Genomic DNA, 19,218 nt, shown 5'->3' with positions numbered 1-19,218 from the left:
TACGCTACACATCAGCCCCCCTCCCCAGCCTGTTGCTCACTGGCACATTATCTTCTCTAATTATTCTGGTTTAAAATAAACACATCTGTTCTTCATACCAGACACCTACTGGTCTTCATCTCCTAAACGCTGGCCATTGCCATTCGGTAGTTTATGTTTATGCTTAAGGGAACTTTATGTGAATTTGAAAGAGTACAGGAAAGACTTAACATTTTTTTATTCTTAAAAACTAAATGTGTGATTTGCTAGCGGAAGCAACATGAGTCCCTATCGCCCGAAGGACCAAGCACAGGGTGAGAAGAAGGAACAACAGAGAGGAAGGAGCTAGAGGTCATCTGGGGAGGGCATCGTCCTCGCCGCAGAGCTGAGAATGCTCCCTGCAAACCTCCCGAGGCGGCCCCTCGCTCCTCGGGCGCCTGCCGCGCGCGGCGGGTTCTTTGCCGGCTCGCGTGGGTTCGCTCTCCCGGCTCCGATCTCGCCCCTCAGTTCTCCCTGCTTCTCTACCCTGTCATTGCGCGTGTTTCCCCATCGTCCCCCCGGTTAGCGCAGCAGACCCCAGACTGCGCTCCTGCCTCTGGTCTCCTCCACTGCGGTCTGGGAATCCACACCAAACTGACTTAAAACGCTGCTTTAATTTTGCCACTGTCCCTACTCAGTACCCTGTGGCAGCTTCCCACTGACTGGGGTACAGTCCAGACCAAGTCCCGGGCTGAAGTTCAGGGCCCACACAGGTGGCCCCCTCACACTCTTCTGACTTTGCCGCCACTCCGGCCAGGGTGTCTGCTTGTCGTCCTTCATACAGGGACGACACCCCTGCTGGGGCTCACACGGCTCCCCCCTCCACCAGCTGAACCTGCCTTCCCTTAGGGATGAGTGTCTCTCCCTCTGTGCACCTTGGCCTTAGGGCCACGCGGACCGCCCGGCGATCTCTCCCAGTTGGGAGTCCTGCCTTGTGTTCTATGCCTGGCCGAGACAGCAAACAAAAGGGAACTAACCTTTATTGATCACCTACTGTGTGCCAGATGCTCAGTGTATGTGGTCTGACTCTTTTAACAGTACTCTTACATGCGGCCGTCCCCATTTTACCAGTATGACGTGGGTTCAGGGAAGGTGCGTGGACTTAGGGAGGTAGCAGCCTCCCTAAGGCGGAGCCAGGGTTTAATCAAGTTTGCGTCCAGTGTCTGCCCACCCCGTGGCCTCCTGGGATTTTCCTCGCCTCGCGGTGTGACGTCACTCCTCCCGGTGCACCTCCTGCGACAGCCCTTGCGCTCGTTCCTCAGGCATCACACATGTGTCCTTGCAGATTGAGATCTGAGCATGGATTGAGCAACCAGCAGTTCCCTTTGTGACAGTCGGGCCCCAGGCTGCCCGCCCTGAGCACTAATGGGAGCCGCACGACAGCCGAGAAAGACAAACGCTGTCACTTGGAGTCGGCATGCTCTGTCTCCAGAGCCTCGCGCTCCGTGAAGGGTTCTGTCTTCTCCAGAGACTCTCGGAGACACGCTATGAACTGCCGAGGCCATTTAAAACCAGGCACCGCCACGAATCGGTACCTGTGAGGACCTACGGCCTCCTTGTCCTGGGACACTGGTTAGAACTGTGCTCAGCATGTTTTTACTGTCCAGGGGCCTGAAAAGACATTTATGTGAGGATGAAGAAGCCATTTGTTGAGAATCTTTGGGGCCCACAAGGCTCCCTCACAGCCATTTTGTAAGAAAATCTCTTGAAAAGTACCCTGGACAAGAGCTTCTTGAGAAGCTTTCTCAGTACATGTTGAATTCTTGTTTAGTGACTTTAGACCTGCAGAATGACATGGGACCTAGTAGCAATGATATTACTTACATTAAGTTTATATCAGCTGTAATGTCATTAAAATTGGGTCAGACCCAGGTATTGGATGATGCTGTTACTTTTGCCAAATAATAGACCAGAGAGGATCCTTGGGCCAGCAGGCGGAAGCCCAGAGCAGAGGCCAGTTTTACCTGTACTTGTCACCGCCCCCAGAGTGGAGGTCACCAGGCGGCTCTACACAGACAGTTTTTTTACTGGCTAGTGTATTCGCGAGTGAAAACTCTAGCCACCGAGATATTCTCTTATTTACCATGTTTTCAGGAACTGGAGATACTGTTACTTTGGAGCCATTAGGAGAGAACCAAGAAACACGTTATTTCCCGTAGAAACAGAAGCAGACATCGTTCTGCGCCATTTGGTTTCAGAGCAGCTTAAATAAATCCTAAAGCATTTTAATATCCTGGGCTCCTTTTGAGATTGCAAATGACAGCTATTACAAGTTGAATGGTTGAATTCTCATGATCTTCGCAAAATGAAAAGGATTTGATTTTCTGCAGCTGACCTACTCCGTTTTGTTCTTCTGAACGTGATTGGGATGTGGCAGGGGGAAGAGTTAAAGAAACGAGAGAGGGACGGTTCCATTTCCTGAGGACCCACCATGTGCGCGACCAGGCGGCCTATGTACGTTATCGCATCTTCACGGCAGCTTTGCTGGTCTCAGCTGCCGTCCCTGTGTCACGTGTGAGGAAGCCGGGACCGAGGCAGTTAGCCCTCGCCCACCGTCATGGTTAGGAGGTGTTCTCAGCCAGGTCCGCCTGCAAGACTCGTGCTGGTTCCACTGTAATGGTCTACGAACAGCTTAAAAGACAAGGGATTCTTAGAGAAAAGGGGCAGAGAAGCCGAAGGATGTTCTCTGACCTCTCGGGAAGTCAAGTCTCCCAGCATCGTCCCAAGTTACATCATTCACCTGCATTTTGAATTTCTCCAAGGGGAAGTCTAGCCCCTAATCTTGCACTTGAATTTGCTGTTTGAAAGTTTGCACTGTGAGCACTGACGGTCAGAAAATTGCAGCCCTCTGTTTTTGAAATTCCAAGTTAGAGGAATGACTGAAGAACCTGCTTTCATCTCCAATGACAAATGCACTGACACCGAAGGAGTCAAGTGTGACCTTCGGCCAGGTCGTTAAGGGGAAGACCTGACTGTCGGAGAGGCCTCCCCAGGGCGCGGCACCCTCAGTGGGGCAAGGAGAAGGCGCTCGGTAGCCACTCCCGCTGCCAGTGCCCGACGTGCTCATGGCTGGTCTCTGCCTGTTGGCTGTAGTTTCACAGGGCAGGCGACCATGCGGTGTCTGAGGCTCTGTGTTATGGGTGCCTAGAAATTCAAAGTGGTCATGTCCCTGGGATGAAGCTGCTCACCTGGAATGCAGATCAAGAGCTGTAGCTGGAAGCATTAGCAGAGTGGTCTGTGTCACTGGGGAGGGGCTGGCAGCAGAGAGAGAGACTTCGGGATTGACGGGATGGGGAGACCACCTCTTCAAACCCTGGGCTTTGAGAGACTCCCTCCGCTGCTCTCCCTGCCATCCCCTTCACGGGGAGCCCCGGACGGGGAGGACCGGCCTGTGCAGATGTTTGTACTCCTCGCTTGGTGGCTCAGAGTCAGCTCCCGCTCCCCACCCAGAGCCCGTCATTTTAGCCTCCTATTTACATGGAGCCTCTGTCCTTGGCCATCGACCCCATTTCAGGATAGCTTCTCCCTGCCTTCGTGTGAGTACAGACTCCTTTTAATAAAAGACCCATCTGTGCATGGCTGGGAGGCAAATCCTTCTCACCCGTCTCGCTTTTTAGTGGTCGGTTTCCTTTTTTCCTTTAATTTTTGCAGTGGATTCAGTGTGTGTTCGAAGGAGTGACCCGCTAGGTCAGCATCCAAAAAAGGTCAGGGGCTTTTAGAAAGAGGAACCAGACCGGAAGCCTCGCCAGCCTCTCCCGCGTTCTCAGGACAGCCGCGGACCCCTCCGACGGGCGGTGGGGGCAGCAGCTTTCGCTCGTCACCCCCGCCGTTCTCTGAGCACACCGGGTGACAGCGAGCTCCGCGTTGGCCTCTTGGTGGCGGACGGGCCTGACCCCCGTGGGAGCGCAGACGGCGTTTCTGCAGAGCTGCCTCGTGGAGCTGCTGCCGCTCGTTTGTTGTGTGCCGGGAATTCCTGACCCTGGGCACCAAAATGATTAAAACCTGGTCATCAAGACGCGTGCAAATCAGAGATGTTTCTTGAGCTCCGCGCCCTTGAGTCCTAGACTCCCTTGTCACTCCCTTCTCCCCAAACGCCCAGCTGAGGTTTCTTCCTTCTCTTCCAAGAAGTGGATAAGGACACTGTTCTCCCCTGACCTTCCTCACACGTGTCTTTCATCTCCAGATACCTCTAACCTGTTCGGAAACAGCGGGGCCAAGACGTTCGGCGGCTTCGCCAGCTCGTCGTTCGGAGAGCAGAAGCCCGCCGGCACGTTCAGCTCCGGGGGAGGCAGCGTGGCGTCCCAGGGCTTCGGCTTCGCCACTCCCAATAAAGCAGGTACTCGCGGGCCGCGGCGATTTCACTCACGCGTGCGCAGGGGTCTGGGAGGCGGTCTCGTGCGGGTGGTCTCAGGGGAGTAGGACGGAGTACGGATAAAGTGATCCCCCCCCTTTTACTTAAAAATATATTTATTGAACATCTACTCTGTTCATAACACTGGTTTGGTCTCCTGAGACGTTAAAAACCACAGAATGCATATACTGGCACCCTTAAGAGAACTTAGAGACTTCTTACGGGAGAAAACGCTAAACATTTAACAAGTGCAGAGCAACCAAAGTAAGGGAACCTGTAAGACAGTGATAACTGAGATATAACTGAAACATAAACGAGAAGGCATCCCGAGGCACACATTTACTCGGGCACCCGTTACCTGTCGTGGGCAAAAAAATTTCTTTTGTCACTATTTTGACTTCTTTCCCACATGACTTTTTTTTTTTTTTTTTTTTTTTGCTTTTAATTGAGTATAATACACTTAAATATATTAGATACATATGTACATATTCAATATCCAAATATTCCCATATAAGAATACAGCTCAGTTAATTTTTACAGTTGGAACATACCCATGTAATCAAGAGTAAGAACATGACCAACACTTCCCTTAAAGCATACATTTATCTGTTCCGTGACTTTTTATAATCACGTGTTACATTTATAAGTGAGATTTTTAAAGAACAATATGTGTTTGGACACAAAAAACATACTTTATTGCTGTCACCTGCCTCTCTACCCTATTTCTGTCTCTGAGATGTACAGAGGGTCTGCCATCCTGCCCCCGTCGCATGGAAAATTGTGTGAAAGGATTTTTTTTTTAAAGTCGGGCCAAGGGGAGGATATTTGCTGAGAAAGCTGTTCTTTAAAGCCAAGTCTTCGTGGGCGAGTGGGCGGGCGGGATGCTTCTCCCTCAGGTGTGTGGGAGACTGAAATTCTGCGAATGCCAGAGCAAGGGTCCTCTGTGGCCCAGGCTTGGGTGGCTCTGGCTGAGGCTGCTCCAGCGAGTGTGTGGAATCCCACCTGCTAAGCCCAGATTGCTGTGGCCTCCAAATGCACTGTGCTCCTTTCCTCAGACCCACGACTTGGGCGAGTCAGTGTTCAGTGGCCAGTTTGAGATGCTCTTTTTCTAGAATTAAAATGGACTAGAAATGAGCGTTACAGCTTTATTTTGTCCCCAACCTTCCCCGCAGTGAATGATTTAAAAACGAAAGGGCTACAGAGCCCTCGTTCCTAGTTAACAAGGCAAATATTATTCGACTAAGGAATTTTAGTTCATTAACCATCAAGACGTAATCTGTTTTTTTAAGGAACCTGATAATATTTTCTTTGACTCGTGTGTTTTTCTTATATGTTGTTTCTTATCCTGGGATCAGATCCCAACTGACTTGAGAATCTGATGCTTTGCTTTTTCAGCCTTAGAGAAAATGTATTCTCTCACCTTTGAGAATAGTTTTCCTATTTGATGGTTTGCCCCGTGAAACCACCTAGATCAAGGGCTCTAACCGAGAAAGCTGTGGGGCAAATACATAAGATGAATGAACCTGTAACCAAAAAGGTGAAAGCGAGAGTTGGGGGAAAGCCTGCTCTCCCTGTGCTTCCGGAACCTTCTCTCTGCTGCAGAGTTGTGTCAGGTTTCACAGAGCTCCTGTAGAACGTGGTGCCTCAAAGTGTAAGGGAAGGCTGCTTTAAATAAAATTCACCTTCCTGCCAAGGCAGCTCAAAGGCCTGCAGCATCAGGGAACATCGCTTTTTGCTTTAAGAGGGGCTTTAGACGGGTGGTTCGGATGGGTCTTTGAAAAATTCCAAGTGTCCACCCCTCCCCCCTCCAGCATAATTGCATTAGAAAGTAATACTGCCGGAGAGTATTTGAGGAGAGGACGGAAGGAGGGACAGACTGAAAATGACCTTGTGCCGTCCCCAGTCCAGTGGCTTTTCCCCACTGTTCTGTTGCTGGAATTGCTGGATTTAGCACCAGTGGAGGGGAAAAAGGCGACATATGGTTACGTGACAGGTGGTCTTTTGAGTCCCTGAGACCTTATTCCAGCCCCTTTTACCAGCCAAACTCAGACAAGTGATGGCACGTTCTCCAGGCCTCAGTTTCCTCCCTGCGACGTAGGGACCCCAGGTATTGGCAGGATAAGGGCAGATCATTCCCCGTACCGCACCTGGCGTGGCACCGCACCTGGCGTGGCAGCGCACCTGGCGTGCGAAGAGCCCGCGGTCAATCAGAGTTCTTGTTATCAGTGATTATTAGTAAATTTCTGTTTTTCCTGGAGAAGAAAATCATGAAAATTTGCACCTAAGAAAATCGAATCCCTCCTCGTATCAGGAGTGAGTCGCCCGTCTCCAAAAATGAGAGCAGAATGAGCATTCTGCTCCGTTTCCCTTAGCCGTGGCCCAGGTTTGTCGTGTGGGGGCCTCGCGTGTGCCCATGTTGGCGTGTGTGTAGTTTTAATCTCCCCTCCCCCGCCCAGTTCACTTCCTCTATCATCGTGGCTTCTCATTTTTCACTCACCTTCCACCGAGAAGTCTGAATAATGTGGAGTATAGGGTACTAGATAAAGCCCTGTGGGTCTAGGAAGAAAGTGTAACTAGATCTATGATGAGTCTTAAATAATTCAACTGCAAGGGTTTTTTAGCACTTTTTTTTTCCAGTCTGTTATATTTGTAACCCAACTGTCTCCATTATCATGGCTTGGAATTTCACTCAAGGTTTTAAAATACAGGACATTAACCCAAACATGAACCTCAGCAAAAAAAAAAAACATCTTCTCAGTTGTGCAGCTATTAGTAATGGTAACTAAGCACATGATTGAATCACGAAATAACAGCTAACAAGAGAATTCAGCTCACAGCTCTTTCCTGGTCCGGGTGGCAGCAGCTTTGGTGGGTCTGTGCTTCTGATGAGAAGGCTTGACTGATCCCTCTGCACGGGATTCATTTCTTAAAGGGGGGAGAAGGATGCCCCTGTCCCCTCAGGCTCATCGACCCCCTGCCCGCGCTTAGGCCAGCTCATTTCTGTACTGCTTTGGTCCATTCCATTCAGCAGATACTCACCGAGGGTCTCCCCTGCCAGCCTAGGATGACGTGAACAGGGACTCAGGCCTGGGACCCCCCTCAGGAGCAGAAGGGACAATCAGGGAGGACGACGCGACCTCCCGCCTGACGGGCATCCCAGCCGGTCGGAGGAGGCTGCCTGGGGCATGCTGGTCCCTCCCCGTGATGACCGCCCCACCGGGCCGTGTCCACGTGCGCAGCAGGCCCGGGCGCCCGCAGAGGGGACTCGGGCTCTGGTGCTCTCCTCACCGCTGGTGACGGTTTTATCACAGCTGTGCAGCAGCCTTCCTCCAGAAAAGAAATTTGGTGTGCTTTTTTATTGAGGAGTAGTTCCTGACTGCAGAGAGAATGTGTTTTTGGTTTTTTTTTTTTTATTTCATTCCTGTGAACAAAGAGAACGAAAGACTTGGTGAGAGATGTGAGAGCCATTTGCTTTAAATAAATGAAAAGCACCTGGCCGAGCGCCCGTGCCCCGCGGCTCCTTCGCTCTAACCCAGCTCGCGGCTCTCCCTGCGCAGGGCTCACGGCCTCTGATGGAGTGTGGGCTTCTTGAAGCTCGGGGCCTCGCCGCCGAGGCGATGAATCATAAAACCTGCCGTCTTTGACGGCTGCACAGGGACGGGAGTTTCTGAGAGTGATTTTACAGCAAGGGGTCTCAGAAGTGCAGAGGGGCTGAGAAGGGACCTGCACCAAGCCGGTTCGTGGTGGCGATCCGATCTGCTACAACTCGGAGCCCACAAATCCAGCTTACCTCTGGGAGGGACTGGGGTCCCGCAGACGGACATGGGGCCTGCTGGAGGGGCTGGGGTCCCGCAGACGGACATGGGGCCTGCTGGAGGGGCTGGGGTCCCGCAGACGGACGTGGGGCCTGCTGGAGGGGCTGGGGTCTCACAGATGGACATGGGGCCGGCTGGAGTCTTAGAAGTCTAAGAGCTCTCCTGGGTGGACCCCAGACCTCTGCGAGAAATGGAGGGAGGTGGTCGGTGGTTCCCTGTTTATTATTTGCCAAGAACGGGTATTGCCCTTCTTTAGAGCTCTTCGTGTTTGGATTTCTAACATATTTTCCCTTTTTCCCTCCTCTTTTGATTTGGTTTCTGCTGCTCATTGTCTTTTCTTCCTGTCTCCTTCTTTCTTCCTGTTTGTTTGCCTCTGTTTTGCTCAGGTGGCTTCGGTGCTGCTCCAGTGTTTGGCAGCCCTCCTACTTTTGGGGGATCCCCTGGGTTTGGAGGGGTGCCAGCATTCGGTTCAGCCCCAGCCTTTACAAGCCCTCTGGGCTCGACGGGAGGCAAAGTGTTCGGAGAGGGTACTGCGGCCGCCAGCGCAGGAGGATTCGGGTAAGCCCCTGGGGAGGGGACCTGGGGCCGGCCCTGCTGGTGTGGAAAGAAGCTCTTGTGATCTCCCTGCTCTTCCCTATGAGCCAAGGGCCCCTTTATCAAAATCAGCAAGAAGTCACTCCAGGATCCCTGTCCTCCCTGGCGGAGGCTCGCTTCTTCCAAGCCAGACCGTCAAGTGCACGAGTGGACTCCAGCTGTGTGCTGTCCCCTGACACATTGGCAGACCCCTGCTTTCTTGGCGGCACCAAATGATTGGCTAAAGGGAAAGAAATCACCCTGCCGCGGCTACTCTAGCCAGCGTTGGCCCTTGTGTGTGGCTTCTATTAGGAAATTCTGAGTGACGAGTTCTCACCAGCTTCTTTCCGCTTGGGATTGTTGTGAATGAGACCACTGTCCTTGAGCAAACAATTCCTGGTGTCCCTCGCTGCACTCCAGACCCCGCAGAGTGGGTGTTCGCTCACAGTCCCCTCGCCTGGCTTCCGTTCTAGGTGTTAACTGAGCCCCCTACGTGTGGAAGGGTCTCGGTGGTCTCGGCGTTGGAAGCTGCCCTTACGACCTTGTGCTCGTCCTCACTTGAAAATGCCATGATGGTCATTTGCTTTTATGGGCCTCACAAATTCAGTTTGGTTGCCAAAACCCCAAGGAGAAAATAGCTTTCACCACACCACAAAGCTCCAATAAAGGACGTGTGGCCGTGACTGCGGAGTGCCCTGGTCCCAGGAGGCATCGGTGTCCGAGGCAGATCTCTTGCCCTCGGCGCTGGCTCGGGACATGTAAATAAAGATTTGGGGTCAAGGGGTGCTACATTTTAGAGAATTGTCGGGGTGCTTGGGATGACTCTTCGTGGGGCGATACCATCTTTGTCTTGAAAATAAACTTCCATTCTCACTCACACCCTTTCCCCGCCGTGAGAGAACCCGGTGCAGATTCCTTGGCAAGATTCAAGGAAAGCGAGCGAGTCGCTGTACCGATTCATAGATTTTTATTAGAGACTGATGGGCCTTTTCAGTTTCCACCAGGAAACCCCCAGAATTAACGCTAAGCAGAGCTTTTAAAGGGGCTTGGGGCCGATTTACACCGGAGTTCCTGGCGGGTTTCCATGGCCCCAACCCCCGCAGGAAGCACCCAGCACCGCGGGGTCGCCGGAAGGCGTTCGCTTGACAGGGACGCGAGGTTTTATTTGAAACCAGCTGTTTTCTTCACTAGTAGCCAAGGACCGTGTTCCTCCTGGAAGCAGCTCCCCCACAGGGGTCCTGACTGGCCGGCCAGGTCCCTTTCATGGAACAGCTGACGGGGACCAGCTCCCATGGGAGTTCCCCAACGGGCCCGTCACCACCCCTTTTGTTCAGGTCTCTGGTTCCCAACCCCGCAGACCGCCCACTGGTGTTTGTGAGGGGCCCGAGGCAGGAGTAGGAAGAGAGCGGGACTGTCGGGGCCCCTTAGGGAAAGGACGGTGAGGACAGACCCGCACTGGCCTGTGTGTGGGGTCACCTCGCCGCAGCCCCAACAGCAGTCGGTAGAATCAAGGTGCAGAGAGGAGCCGAAGATAAGAAAACGGGGTGGGGGGTTGTCGATAAGTGAGAAACGTTGAAATGATGGACTAGGAGAATTACTGGGGACAAAGAGAACAAAAAACGTAGCGTTGCTTAGTTTCCAAGTGACCCGGCATTTCCAGACAGTGGACAAAAGCTAGCACCCCGGACAAGGCGGGTCCCATAGTGCCCCGCTGCTCGCTGCTTTCCTTCCCAGAGCAGAGGGGAAGCCCCGCTCTGGGCTCCGGCCTGCCTTTTAAGCCAAGCGCAACGTCTCATTCGTGAATGTCGTGCTTCCTCAGACCGAGGCGGCTGCGCTGAGGCGCCGGGGGCCGTGCTCACCTGTCCCGTTTCTCTCCGGAAGGTTTGGGAGCAGCAGCAACACCACGTCGTTCGGCACCCTCGCAAGTCAGAACGCGCCGACGTTCGGGTCTCTGTCCCAGCAGACTTCCGGCTTCGGGACCCAGAGCGGGGGATTCTCTGGCTTCGGATCGGGCACAGGAGGTAGGCAGCGAGACGGGCCTCCCTCTCGTGGTCCCCCCACACCGCCGTCTTTTCCTCGGTAAATTCCTTCCCCTGGCCAAAGAAGTGACTGCTGTTTTCCTGGCTATTCAGTTTAGTATTTTCAAAGCCGAAAAGGCTTGAAAGACAAAATGTTCTTTGTAGGCTTTAATTAGACTTGTAACATTGTGCCATTTCTTACCAAATAAAGAAATAACTGACTTGGTTTTCTCTCTGGATATGAGAACCGGAAATAATAATCATCTTACTAGGCCTTGGTTTAAAAATCCAAGCCGTCAGACTCAAAAAATAGAGGTAGAGATTTTACAGTGTCTTTTTCGTTTAACACTCTGCCCCTTCAGACAGTGCGGTGTGGATTTCTGTTTTTATGTTTGCGACGCACTCGGGAGGCCCAGGAGCCAGGCGTCTTCGCTGTTTTACAGTGGGAGACGCAGAAGCTCCAGGGGCCAGTTTGCCCAGAGGGCCAAACGGTGAGCAGCAGAGCCGGGCCTAGGACCCTAAGGGCCCTGCATCTGCGGCCTCAAGAAGAGGCAGTGAATGGATGGAAAAGTAGAAAAAATGTGTTTTCCTAACGAAATGGATCTGTGTGGCATGGTGTAGCTGAGCGGAAGGGGCTGGGCCAGACACCCTCTGCCTGCACCTGGCAGGGGGAGGCGGGAAGAGCCCTGAGGTCACGAAGGACGGTCACCGTCCTGGCCGGCCTGCAGGAGGCGGGGGACGCAGGGAAGGACTGGGCCCGGAGTCCACCGTGGTCTTGCCGGTGTGTGTGTTTTAACCTCACCCTTTTCATCTTTTCCAGGATTCAGCTTTGGAACCTCTAACTCGTAAGTATCCGTCTCCAGTTTTGTCATTAAATCAGGATGGAAGAGTGTGGGGGTATGTGAAAATATTCGGCTGCTAATTTTTGCTCTGTTGTACGTTTTTGCTGTTTTAAAAGCTTGTTCTGGGAGCCTGGGGGTTCAGCGGCAGGTTTTGGGTTCCGTGGGCCTGCCGATCTCGGCAGGAGCAGGCAGGAGGGGCCGGGACAGGCCTTCTCCTGGCGTGAGGGGGGGGCGGAGCCCCCCGCGGCAGAGGCAGAGGCGGGACCCCAGGGAGGCTTTCCCTCCTCTCCCGGTTCGTGTCTCGGCAGCTCCGTGCTGACCGCCGGGTTCCAGGCCCATTAGCCGAGCCCGTCGTGTGTTTCGATCCTCACGCTGTGCTTCTCTGTAGAATTGCATGACAGTGAAAACTCAGTCCCGACTCGGAGCGGCGGAAGCCTCCGCTCGGCAGAGCAGGGGCTCACCGGCCTCTCCCGGCGCTTCCTTGCAGGTCCGTCCAGGGCTTCGGCGGCTGGAGGAGCTGAGTGGGCGCCGGCGTTCTTTCGCTGCCCGCGGCCAACTGCGTTCTCAGCTCCTCTGAGAAACACCGAAGCGGTTCTTTAAAGTGGACGTTTTCACTGAAACCCACCCCCAGCAAGAAACAGCAGAGACCAGAACTCTGAGACGCTTTTCGTTTTACACTTCGTGTCGGTCGTCGTACCCCCTCCCCGCTGCCTCGCCCACCATTAAACTGTTCGGTTTGTCTCCATACAAAATGCCCATGGGTTTTTTCAGGTCCCAGCCAAGGAGAGAGTTTCCCTCGTTTCTGTGGCTCCAGGAAGCCTATATGGTGGCTGGCAGCCAAAGAGGCACTCCAAGGACCAGCGTGGGGTACCGACGGACAAGCGCCGCGGGCGGGAGCTTCTGCCCGGCCTTCTCGGACCTGGTTCTCTCCACCAAGGGAAGAGGTCGCGTGCTGGCCATTCACCTTTTTGAGGCCGTAACCTGGTGTCTCCTTGTCATGTTCCTTTTGCTGTTGGGTATCAGGACCCTCCAGGTGCCACTGAGTGGAGGGGAAGAAACTCCCTGACGTGGGCCTTGGCGGAGTTCCAGAAGAGGTGGTGGCACCTGGGGGGCAGGTTGCTGTGAGGCACACCTGGGAAACGGGCCGGTGAGTGCTGATGACGGGCGTGCTGGCCTTGGAACAGGGCCGTCAGTCCGTCTTCTGAGTCGGCTCCCAGGCGGCTCCCAGGCGCTGTATTCCACAGCTGGTCTCTTCCCCGCTGCAGCGGAGGCGGGCACTTGATGGAGAGGACAGCCGTTACCTCTGGGGGCGCCAGTGACCTTGGGATCCATGCAGGCAGCCCTTGGGGAGACCAGGAGTCGCGCAGACGCGGCCCTGCCTGATGGCGCAGCGTTCGCCAGCGGGGCCCGGGGAGCAGACGCTGGGTGTTCAGCGCCGGCCGGCAAGGCGCTATCTCGGGCTGGGCGTACTTTGTCTCTTAGGCCTGCGATGTGACAGTTGCTGACAAACGGGCTGCCTCACGTCCAAAGCAGGTGCAGGAATGTGTTATCTCTCTGGCCCAGAACGTGACAGTGGGGCATTAGCAGGGAGGGTTGGAAAGAATTTTTTTAGTTTTTCATAGTAGAAAGTTGTGTTTTGAAATGGTTTAATAAAATTTTTCCATGTGATTTAATTTGTCACCTTGTAGCCAGTGTGGTGGCCTTGCTGGTTCTTTGGCTGGTTGGGAAGGGTCGCCCTCGTCAGGGCCCCCCCGGTCCGCGGTCTTGGGGTCCTGCTGCAGCAGGGCTGGGGTGGGGCCCGGGCGCCCTCGTGCGTGGAGCTCCGCGGCTGCTTCCGCCCGTCGGGAGGCGCGTCCCGTGGCGCAGCGCCGGCGGCTTCTGCCCGCGCTTCGTTGATCAGGGCGTCTGGGGCTCCACGAGTCCCACGGTGTGCCGTGTTGGTCTGTGCAGAACTGAAGAGCCTGTCCCCACCTGTTCTCACACGAAGCCCCTCGGCCGTGGAGCGGGGGACAGGCCCCGGGACATCCTCACAGGCACGGGGCTCATTCCTCCCACACACGAGGCAGAGGGCCTCACTTTAAAGAGAGCGATGTGACTAGGTGACTTCTGCCTTAGCATGTCATCTTGTCAACCAGCACCCAGACCAAGCCAGTCTCCTGCCCGTCTGTTTCCCCCAGAGGCTCTTTTTCTATAAATAGAAGCTGTTTCGGCCTAAACCCTTGACCTCAAATTCCGTGTGTTAATCCTCCATTGAGGTGGCATGTGACATCTCTGCATAAGGCCATATCAGCTGTGCTCAGCCAGATAACACCCCCACCACTCACTGCCGGGCGGCGGCACTGGGGACTGCGTTGCTGGCGTGTGAGCCCCGCTGAGTTCCTTCTTTGGGGTCGATTACCCGGGCGGGTGGCGGGGGTCATCTCCGAATACAGCCGGTATGCACCCTCTGAAACCCGGGTGCCCAGGGTGCCAGCCAGGGGATGCACGGCGGCTCCAGCCCACCCAGGGAGGGGTCGCCGGGCGTGAGCCTCTCGGGGTAGCGCAGGCGGGGAGCCGGGTGAGAGTGTGGATCGGGTCCAGTGAAAGGGAGGGGCCGCGGCCGCGCGGGGCCCGGAGGCCGTCCCGGTCGGCTCCCTTTGTCTCTGCTTGTGTAACTCAGGAAAGGCAGGAAGGAAAAGGGGCAGGCGGTGAATGAGTGCTGTTTTGGTTGGCTTTTCCAGATGTAAACGTGGGTACACAGTGGTGCTTCAGAGGGCAGCACTGTGATAGAGACTGTGAGCTGAGTTTCTCGGGGACAGGAAGAGCCCACATGACAGAATGGGCATGTGCACAAGTCCCCTTGCATGCTGACACGCCTCGTGCCGTCCCACCCTCTGGCTGCTTCCAGAGAAGTTTCTAGGTCAGGCGCTCCGGGAAGGGCGTGGACCACGCAGGCCACCGACCCCAGCCTGCCCTCCGGCTCTGAGACGGAAGCAGGCACTTGGCCTCTGGCCTGAGGGCTTTTCCCTCTGTCATAAAAGAGATTTGAATGCCCATCTCGCAGGGCGGTTGTGAGGTTTAAATGAGGAGATGCACGTGGAGCACCCGGCACAGAGGTTCTCGCCGAACGGCAACTCTTCTCAGCTTACTGGGCCTTGCCCTACATCCAGGGTAAACAGTCTCGGGGGGGGCATGTTCCACGTGGCCGTGGGGCCCTTTATCAAACGCAGGACCACCGTGGGTCGGCCCTCACTTAATGGAGCGCCACGCAGGAGCGCTCAGTCCCAAGTGTCGGAGCCGGCACAGCCGGCTGGGCCGGGCCCTCAGATCTGCGTTTGATAAGCTGCGCAGGTGGTCCGTGGGCGACGTTCTCAGAAACCCTCTAACCGCGGTAACTATAAACACAGGCCCCCCAGCCAGCGTCTGAGAGAGCCTAACTCCCGTGCACATGTTTATTTCACCACTAACCCAGGGTTAGTGATCTTTCTAAAATTGTGAACGACGGACGTCGAGTTTAAATTTCAGGCGCTCTCTGGACACCTGCTCAGCGAGCGCCGCCGCCTCCCGTCCCGCTCCGGCGCACCGCCCCTGCGGAGTCTCCGGTGACTGAACCTTCCTTGCCCTCGTCCTTTCTCCCGACGCGGCTCACTCCGGCTTCCCGGTCGCTGAGTCGTCCTTTATGGTAAAATACTGTAGGAGACGGAGCCATGTCCCTGTGTCCCCCCAGCATGGCTCTCAGGCTTGGCTTTTTCTTTCCAGTTTGATCAGCTCGTGACTTCCCATCCAGTTTCTCGCGTGGCGCCTGACCGGGGCTTCTAAGCGTTTGCTGGTTCTCACACTCCTCACGCCTTCTAGGCGTCACCCCCTGGGTGGGAAGCAGGGGCGGCGAGTCTCCCTCCTCCTCTCGTTCCCCCCGATTTGTCTGTTCCTCCGTCACTCAGAAGCAGTCGGGCCTCGAGGAGGTTTTAGCCCGCGAACTCCTGCTGCCTTCAGCCGCTTCCTGTGGACAGAACGCATTTAATAGCTCTTTTTACTGAAGGACTCTTGAGCCTTTAATACTTATATTTGCTTCATAAATCAAAAAGTGAAATAGGCTGCCGTTTCCAGATCTTTCTGACCTCGGAACCTTTCTGCTGAAGCCAGACTCCTTGGAACTCGTTTGTCCTGGGAACCGCCTCACCTTTGGTGTCGCCGGACAGAAGCGCGGCTCACTTCCTGCAGGCCGTTCATAACGCCCCTTCCTCCCTCGAAGAATCAGCCTTCGGACACCGCCCATCCACGACCGCGCCGTCACGCCCGTGTAAGGGTCAGCCGTACCCTCGGTCCTCAGGAATCACGGATTTGGAAGGCCGACTTCAGTTACACGCGGGTGGTCCGCGCCCCTAACCGCCGCTATTCAAGGTCACCTGTACTCAATTATAGTAGCAGTGATAATTCATCGCACGCCCACTCTGTACCCGGGACTGCCCATGCTGAGGGCTCATGGACATTTTCACATTTTAACTTACAAGCTGGTTACCGTAACCCACATCTTCCAGATGAGAATGTGAGGCCGAGAGTCAGCCATTTGCTGAGTCTCAAGCCAGGTAGTGGTGGAGCCAGAAGGGACCCAGGATGTCCTTCCTACCCTTCCTGCGTCACACCCTGGACCAGTCACCATCCCCCGAGAGAGTCATTGTAGAAGAAATACTTGGCTTCTCGGGCCAGGGAGACGGCCGAGCCGCGTATCATGCACCTGTCCTGTCTACCCTGCTAAATGAGCTGACCTTGGACCTGAACCACGGCAAATGTTCTGCACAATGTGTAGTTATCTGCCCACATTCTGCTGGCTCCAGCCTTGTACACAGTCATCGTCTGTCTAAACCACGGCCCCGGGGAGGGGGCAGAGGCTGAGTGTCTTTCTCATGCTGTCACGCACCATGCACAGGTGGGGACCCGCGAGCTACTTCCTGATGCGGGTGATCAGGTCCCGGAGGAAGCAGCTGGCCGCACGCCCTCCGGCCCTCCGGCCCTCCGATCCCCTCCTTCCTCGGCTGTCTCTTCGGGGGTCTGGCTTTGAGGTTTTCCAGAATCCCACAGGAGGTCAGGCCGGAGGCCCACTGAGGCGGCAGTTGCTCCATTGTTCGGGTCCCCTCTGGCTTATAAATAGAACCCTGGCCGGAGATTCTCCACATTGTTTTCAGCCTGAGCTCGCCAGCTGCACACTAAGAGCCACAGCATGGGAGGGGGCGGGGTGGCAGGCCGGAGGCTCAGCGGCACGTTGCAGGAGTGGCCAGTGGGCTCACCTTTCACAGCGTCCCTCCAGCCCGGTCCCGCCCGGCCTCCCCCTGGCGCCCGGACTCGGGCTGTGACAGTGCAGAAGAGGCTGGTTTTCATGGCCACGCCGAGGCTTGGCCTTCCGCCTGCGCATCCACATGCGGCTGGTCCCTCCCGCCTCACCTGCCGGGTCCCCCACCCACCCACCCCCCCCCACCCCCGCCCAGCCCCTCTGCACTGCATCATTCCTCACGTGGCCTGCTCCGCCCACCTCCGCGCCCTCCAGCACGGCCTCAGGTGCAGTGCTGCCTCTGGCCACACCTGCTCACCCTGCAGGTCTCAGTTCAAATGATGCCACTTCCCCCGGCGCCTTCCTGGGCTGCCCGTCCTCCCGGCCAGCAGCTCCCACTTTTGTGTCCTTGTGCATTGCAGTTTTGAGACATGCATCGCAATTAAGTTAGTCGTGTGATTCATTGTTTGATTTACCTAGTCTATCCCCTGCCCCCCAAACACCTCCATGAGAGCGGGGACCATGTCGGCCCCTGACGGTACCAAGACAGCAAGAGTCAGGAACTGTGGGATAAATGCCACCCCAGAATGACTTGCCAGAAAGAAACCAGGACTTCCTCAAAAGCCAAACCCCAGCAGGAGATGACAAAGGGGGTCGGGGAGGGGGGGGGCGGTCCTATGACAGTTCGAGGGCATGGAGCCAGCTGATCACACCAGGGCCACACAGCAAGGCCAGCATCAGAGCCAGGCCCAGGGGCTGGCTCGGGTGCTCTGCCGGAGCTGGCCAGAGCCCTCCCCTCCCTCCAGCTGTCACTGCCGCGCTCCCCTGGTTCCCATCGGCCCAGGGAGATGCCAACTCGGGGCCCGAGCAGCTGTCTGTGGCACACAGTGAATGACGAAGGGCACAGTCTGAACACAGATCTGGGTACGAGACTGATTGATGCTTAGGGGAACAAGTCACGCCACTGGCCCAAGCTACAATGGGGGACAGGACCTCACACTGAGAGGTACCTTGTCCTCGTTTCCCCTTAGCCTCATCCTGGCCCAGGCAGGTGCAGGGCTAGCGCCAAGGGAAGGGCCACCTGCACACCCCCTCCCCACCCTCACATACAGGTTTCTTCCCCTGAAGGCAAAACAGCCACACACGAGGCTCACGCCCCACCCAGAGCCCCTCTGCAGCCCCTCCTCATTCCGATGTTACGTTCCCGAGCTCTCCAGCTGGCCAGGGGGGCAGAGGGAGCAGGAAGGGTTGGCATGGCGAGTTTTGAGTCACTGTCTTCAGCTGACAGAAGGGTCTGTATGAGCTGATGGAACAGCTTGATTTTCACCAGCCAACATTTCCAGGAACATTTAGAATTCTCAAGTCTTGGGGTGTTTGCTTTTAAATCAGTTTCGTTCACTGTGTTTTAGGGAACGAAGATTTGCCCCAGTCTTCAAAGGGAAATGAAACTTATAATTATGTTACACGGTTTTACAAATGGTGGTTGACAGTACAGCCTGAGTTCTTCCTGCAGACCCTCCCCCAGGACCCGAGGGAGCCAAGTCCCCGTGTTTGTCCAAGAGCAGCAGTGGCTGAGCCGAACTCGGGCCTGGGTCCTCTTCCCCAGGACCCAGAGGCACCAGGCATCTCTGACCTGGCCGGCTCCTGACTCCTGTCTGTAGGGGCTTCGTTTTTCACCTTCAGCCATTCTGGAAATGAAGAAACGTCATCTCTGAGACATTCAAGCCGAGTGGTACTCAGACTCTGCTGCGTGGTCGTCAGCGGCGCAGATGGTGGGGACAGCGTCATCATCCAGAAGCGTTTATCGGCACGTCGGACGTCCTGCGTGCAGCCCCGGGCCAGCCCACCCTCGGCACAGGGTACACATCCTGCGTCCCCCTAGTGGGTAGTGGGTGCGGCCGCTCCAGCCACGGACTCCCCACCCAGCCCTCTTCCCACCGGTGGTGCGTTGCTGACTAAGGCGTGCTCAGGGAGGGGACGGGGCCTTCTGTGGCCCTGGCACACAGCAAAGCTGGCCCACACAAGAATCACGGAAGCCCACGTTTCAGGGCTGAAGATTATTCTGTTCAGTCCCCTCCTTGACTGCAGAAAGGAATTGAGACCCAAAGAGGGGAAGAAAGAGACTCAATCCAGCCCACAGTTTATCGGTTAGGACCGTACCTAGCTCAAATCTCCTTTTAGCCGTGCGACTTAGTCTCAGTTTCATCATGTCTGTCGTTCATCTGGATTTGTCGAGGCTTGAATGCGATACCGTGTACAAAGCTGGTGTTACCATCATCGTCACCAGTAATCAGAGTGAGAACAGGGTGTCGTTCCCCGTTCCTGTCCCATGTCTCTTTTACTGCACACAGGGAGT

General features: G+C 55.4%; 1 protein-coding gene across 4 annotated transcripts in view; it reads left to right on the top strand.

Annotated features, from left to right (window-relative positions):
- The window catches only part of NUP214 (nucleoporin 214), an 83,144-nt gene extending 69,847 nt beyond the window's left edge, over positions 1–13,297 (top strand). For 3 of the 4 annotated variants that reach the window (XM_016133848.2, XM_016133851.2, XM_016133850.2), the window contains exons 32-36: positions 4,202–4,354; positions 8,571–8,742; positions 10,639–10,778; positions 11,596–11,620; positions 12,105–13,297. In XM_016133848.2, the coding sequence (XP_015989334.2) occupies positions 4,202–4,354; positions 8,571–8,742; positions 10,639–10,778; positions 11,596–11,620; positions 12,105–12,138 (524 nt within the window). In that variant the 3' untranslated portion in view covers positions 12,139–13,297. Of the gene's footprint in view, positions 1–4,201; positions 4,355–8,570; positions 8,743–10,638; positions 11,573–11,595; positions 11,621–12,104 lie in introns of those variants that run through there. The other variant, XM_016133847.2, reaches the window with a different exon arrangement.
- The last annotated feature ends 5,921 nt before the right edge of the window (positions 13,298–19,218 follow it).

Source organism: Rousettus aegyptiacus, unplaced genomic scaffold, assembly GCF_014176215.1.
Source record: "Rousettus aegyptiacus isolate mRouAeg1 unplaced genomic scaffold, mRouAeg1.p scaffold_m13_p_3, whole genome shotgun sequence".
In the NCBI taxonomy this organism is placed as follows: Eukaryota; Metazoa; Chordata; class Mammalia; order Chiroptera; family Pteropodidae; genus Rousettus; species Rousettus aegyptiacus.
This window is presented reverse-complemented; position numbering and strand designations above follow the sequence as displayed.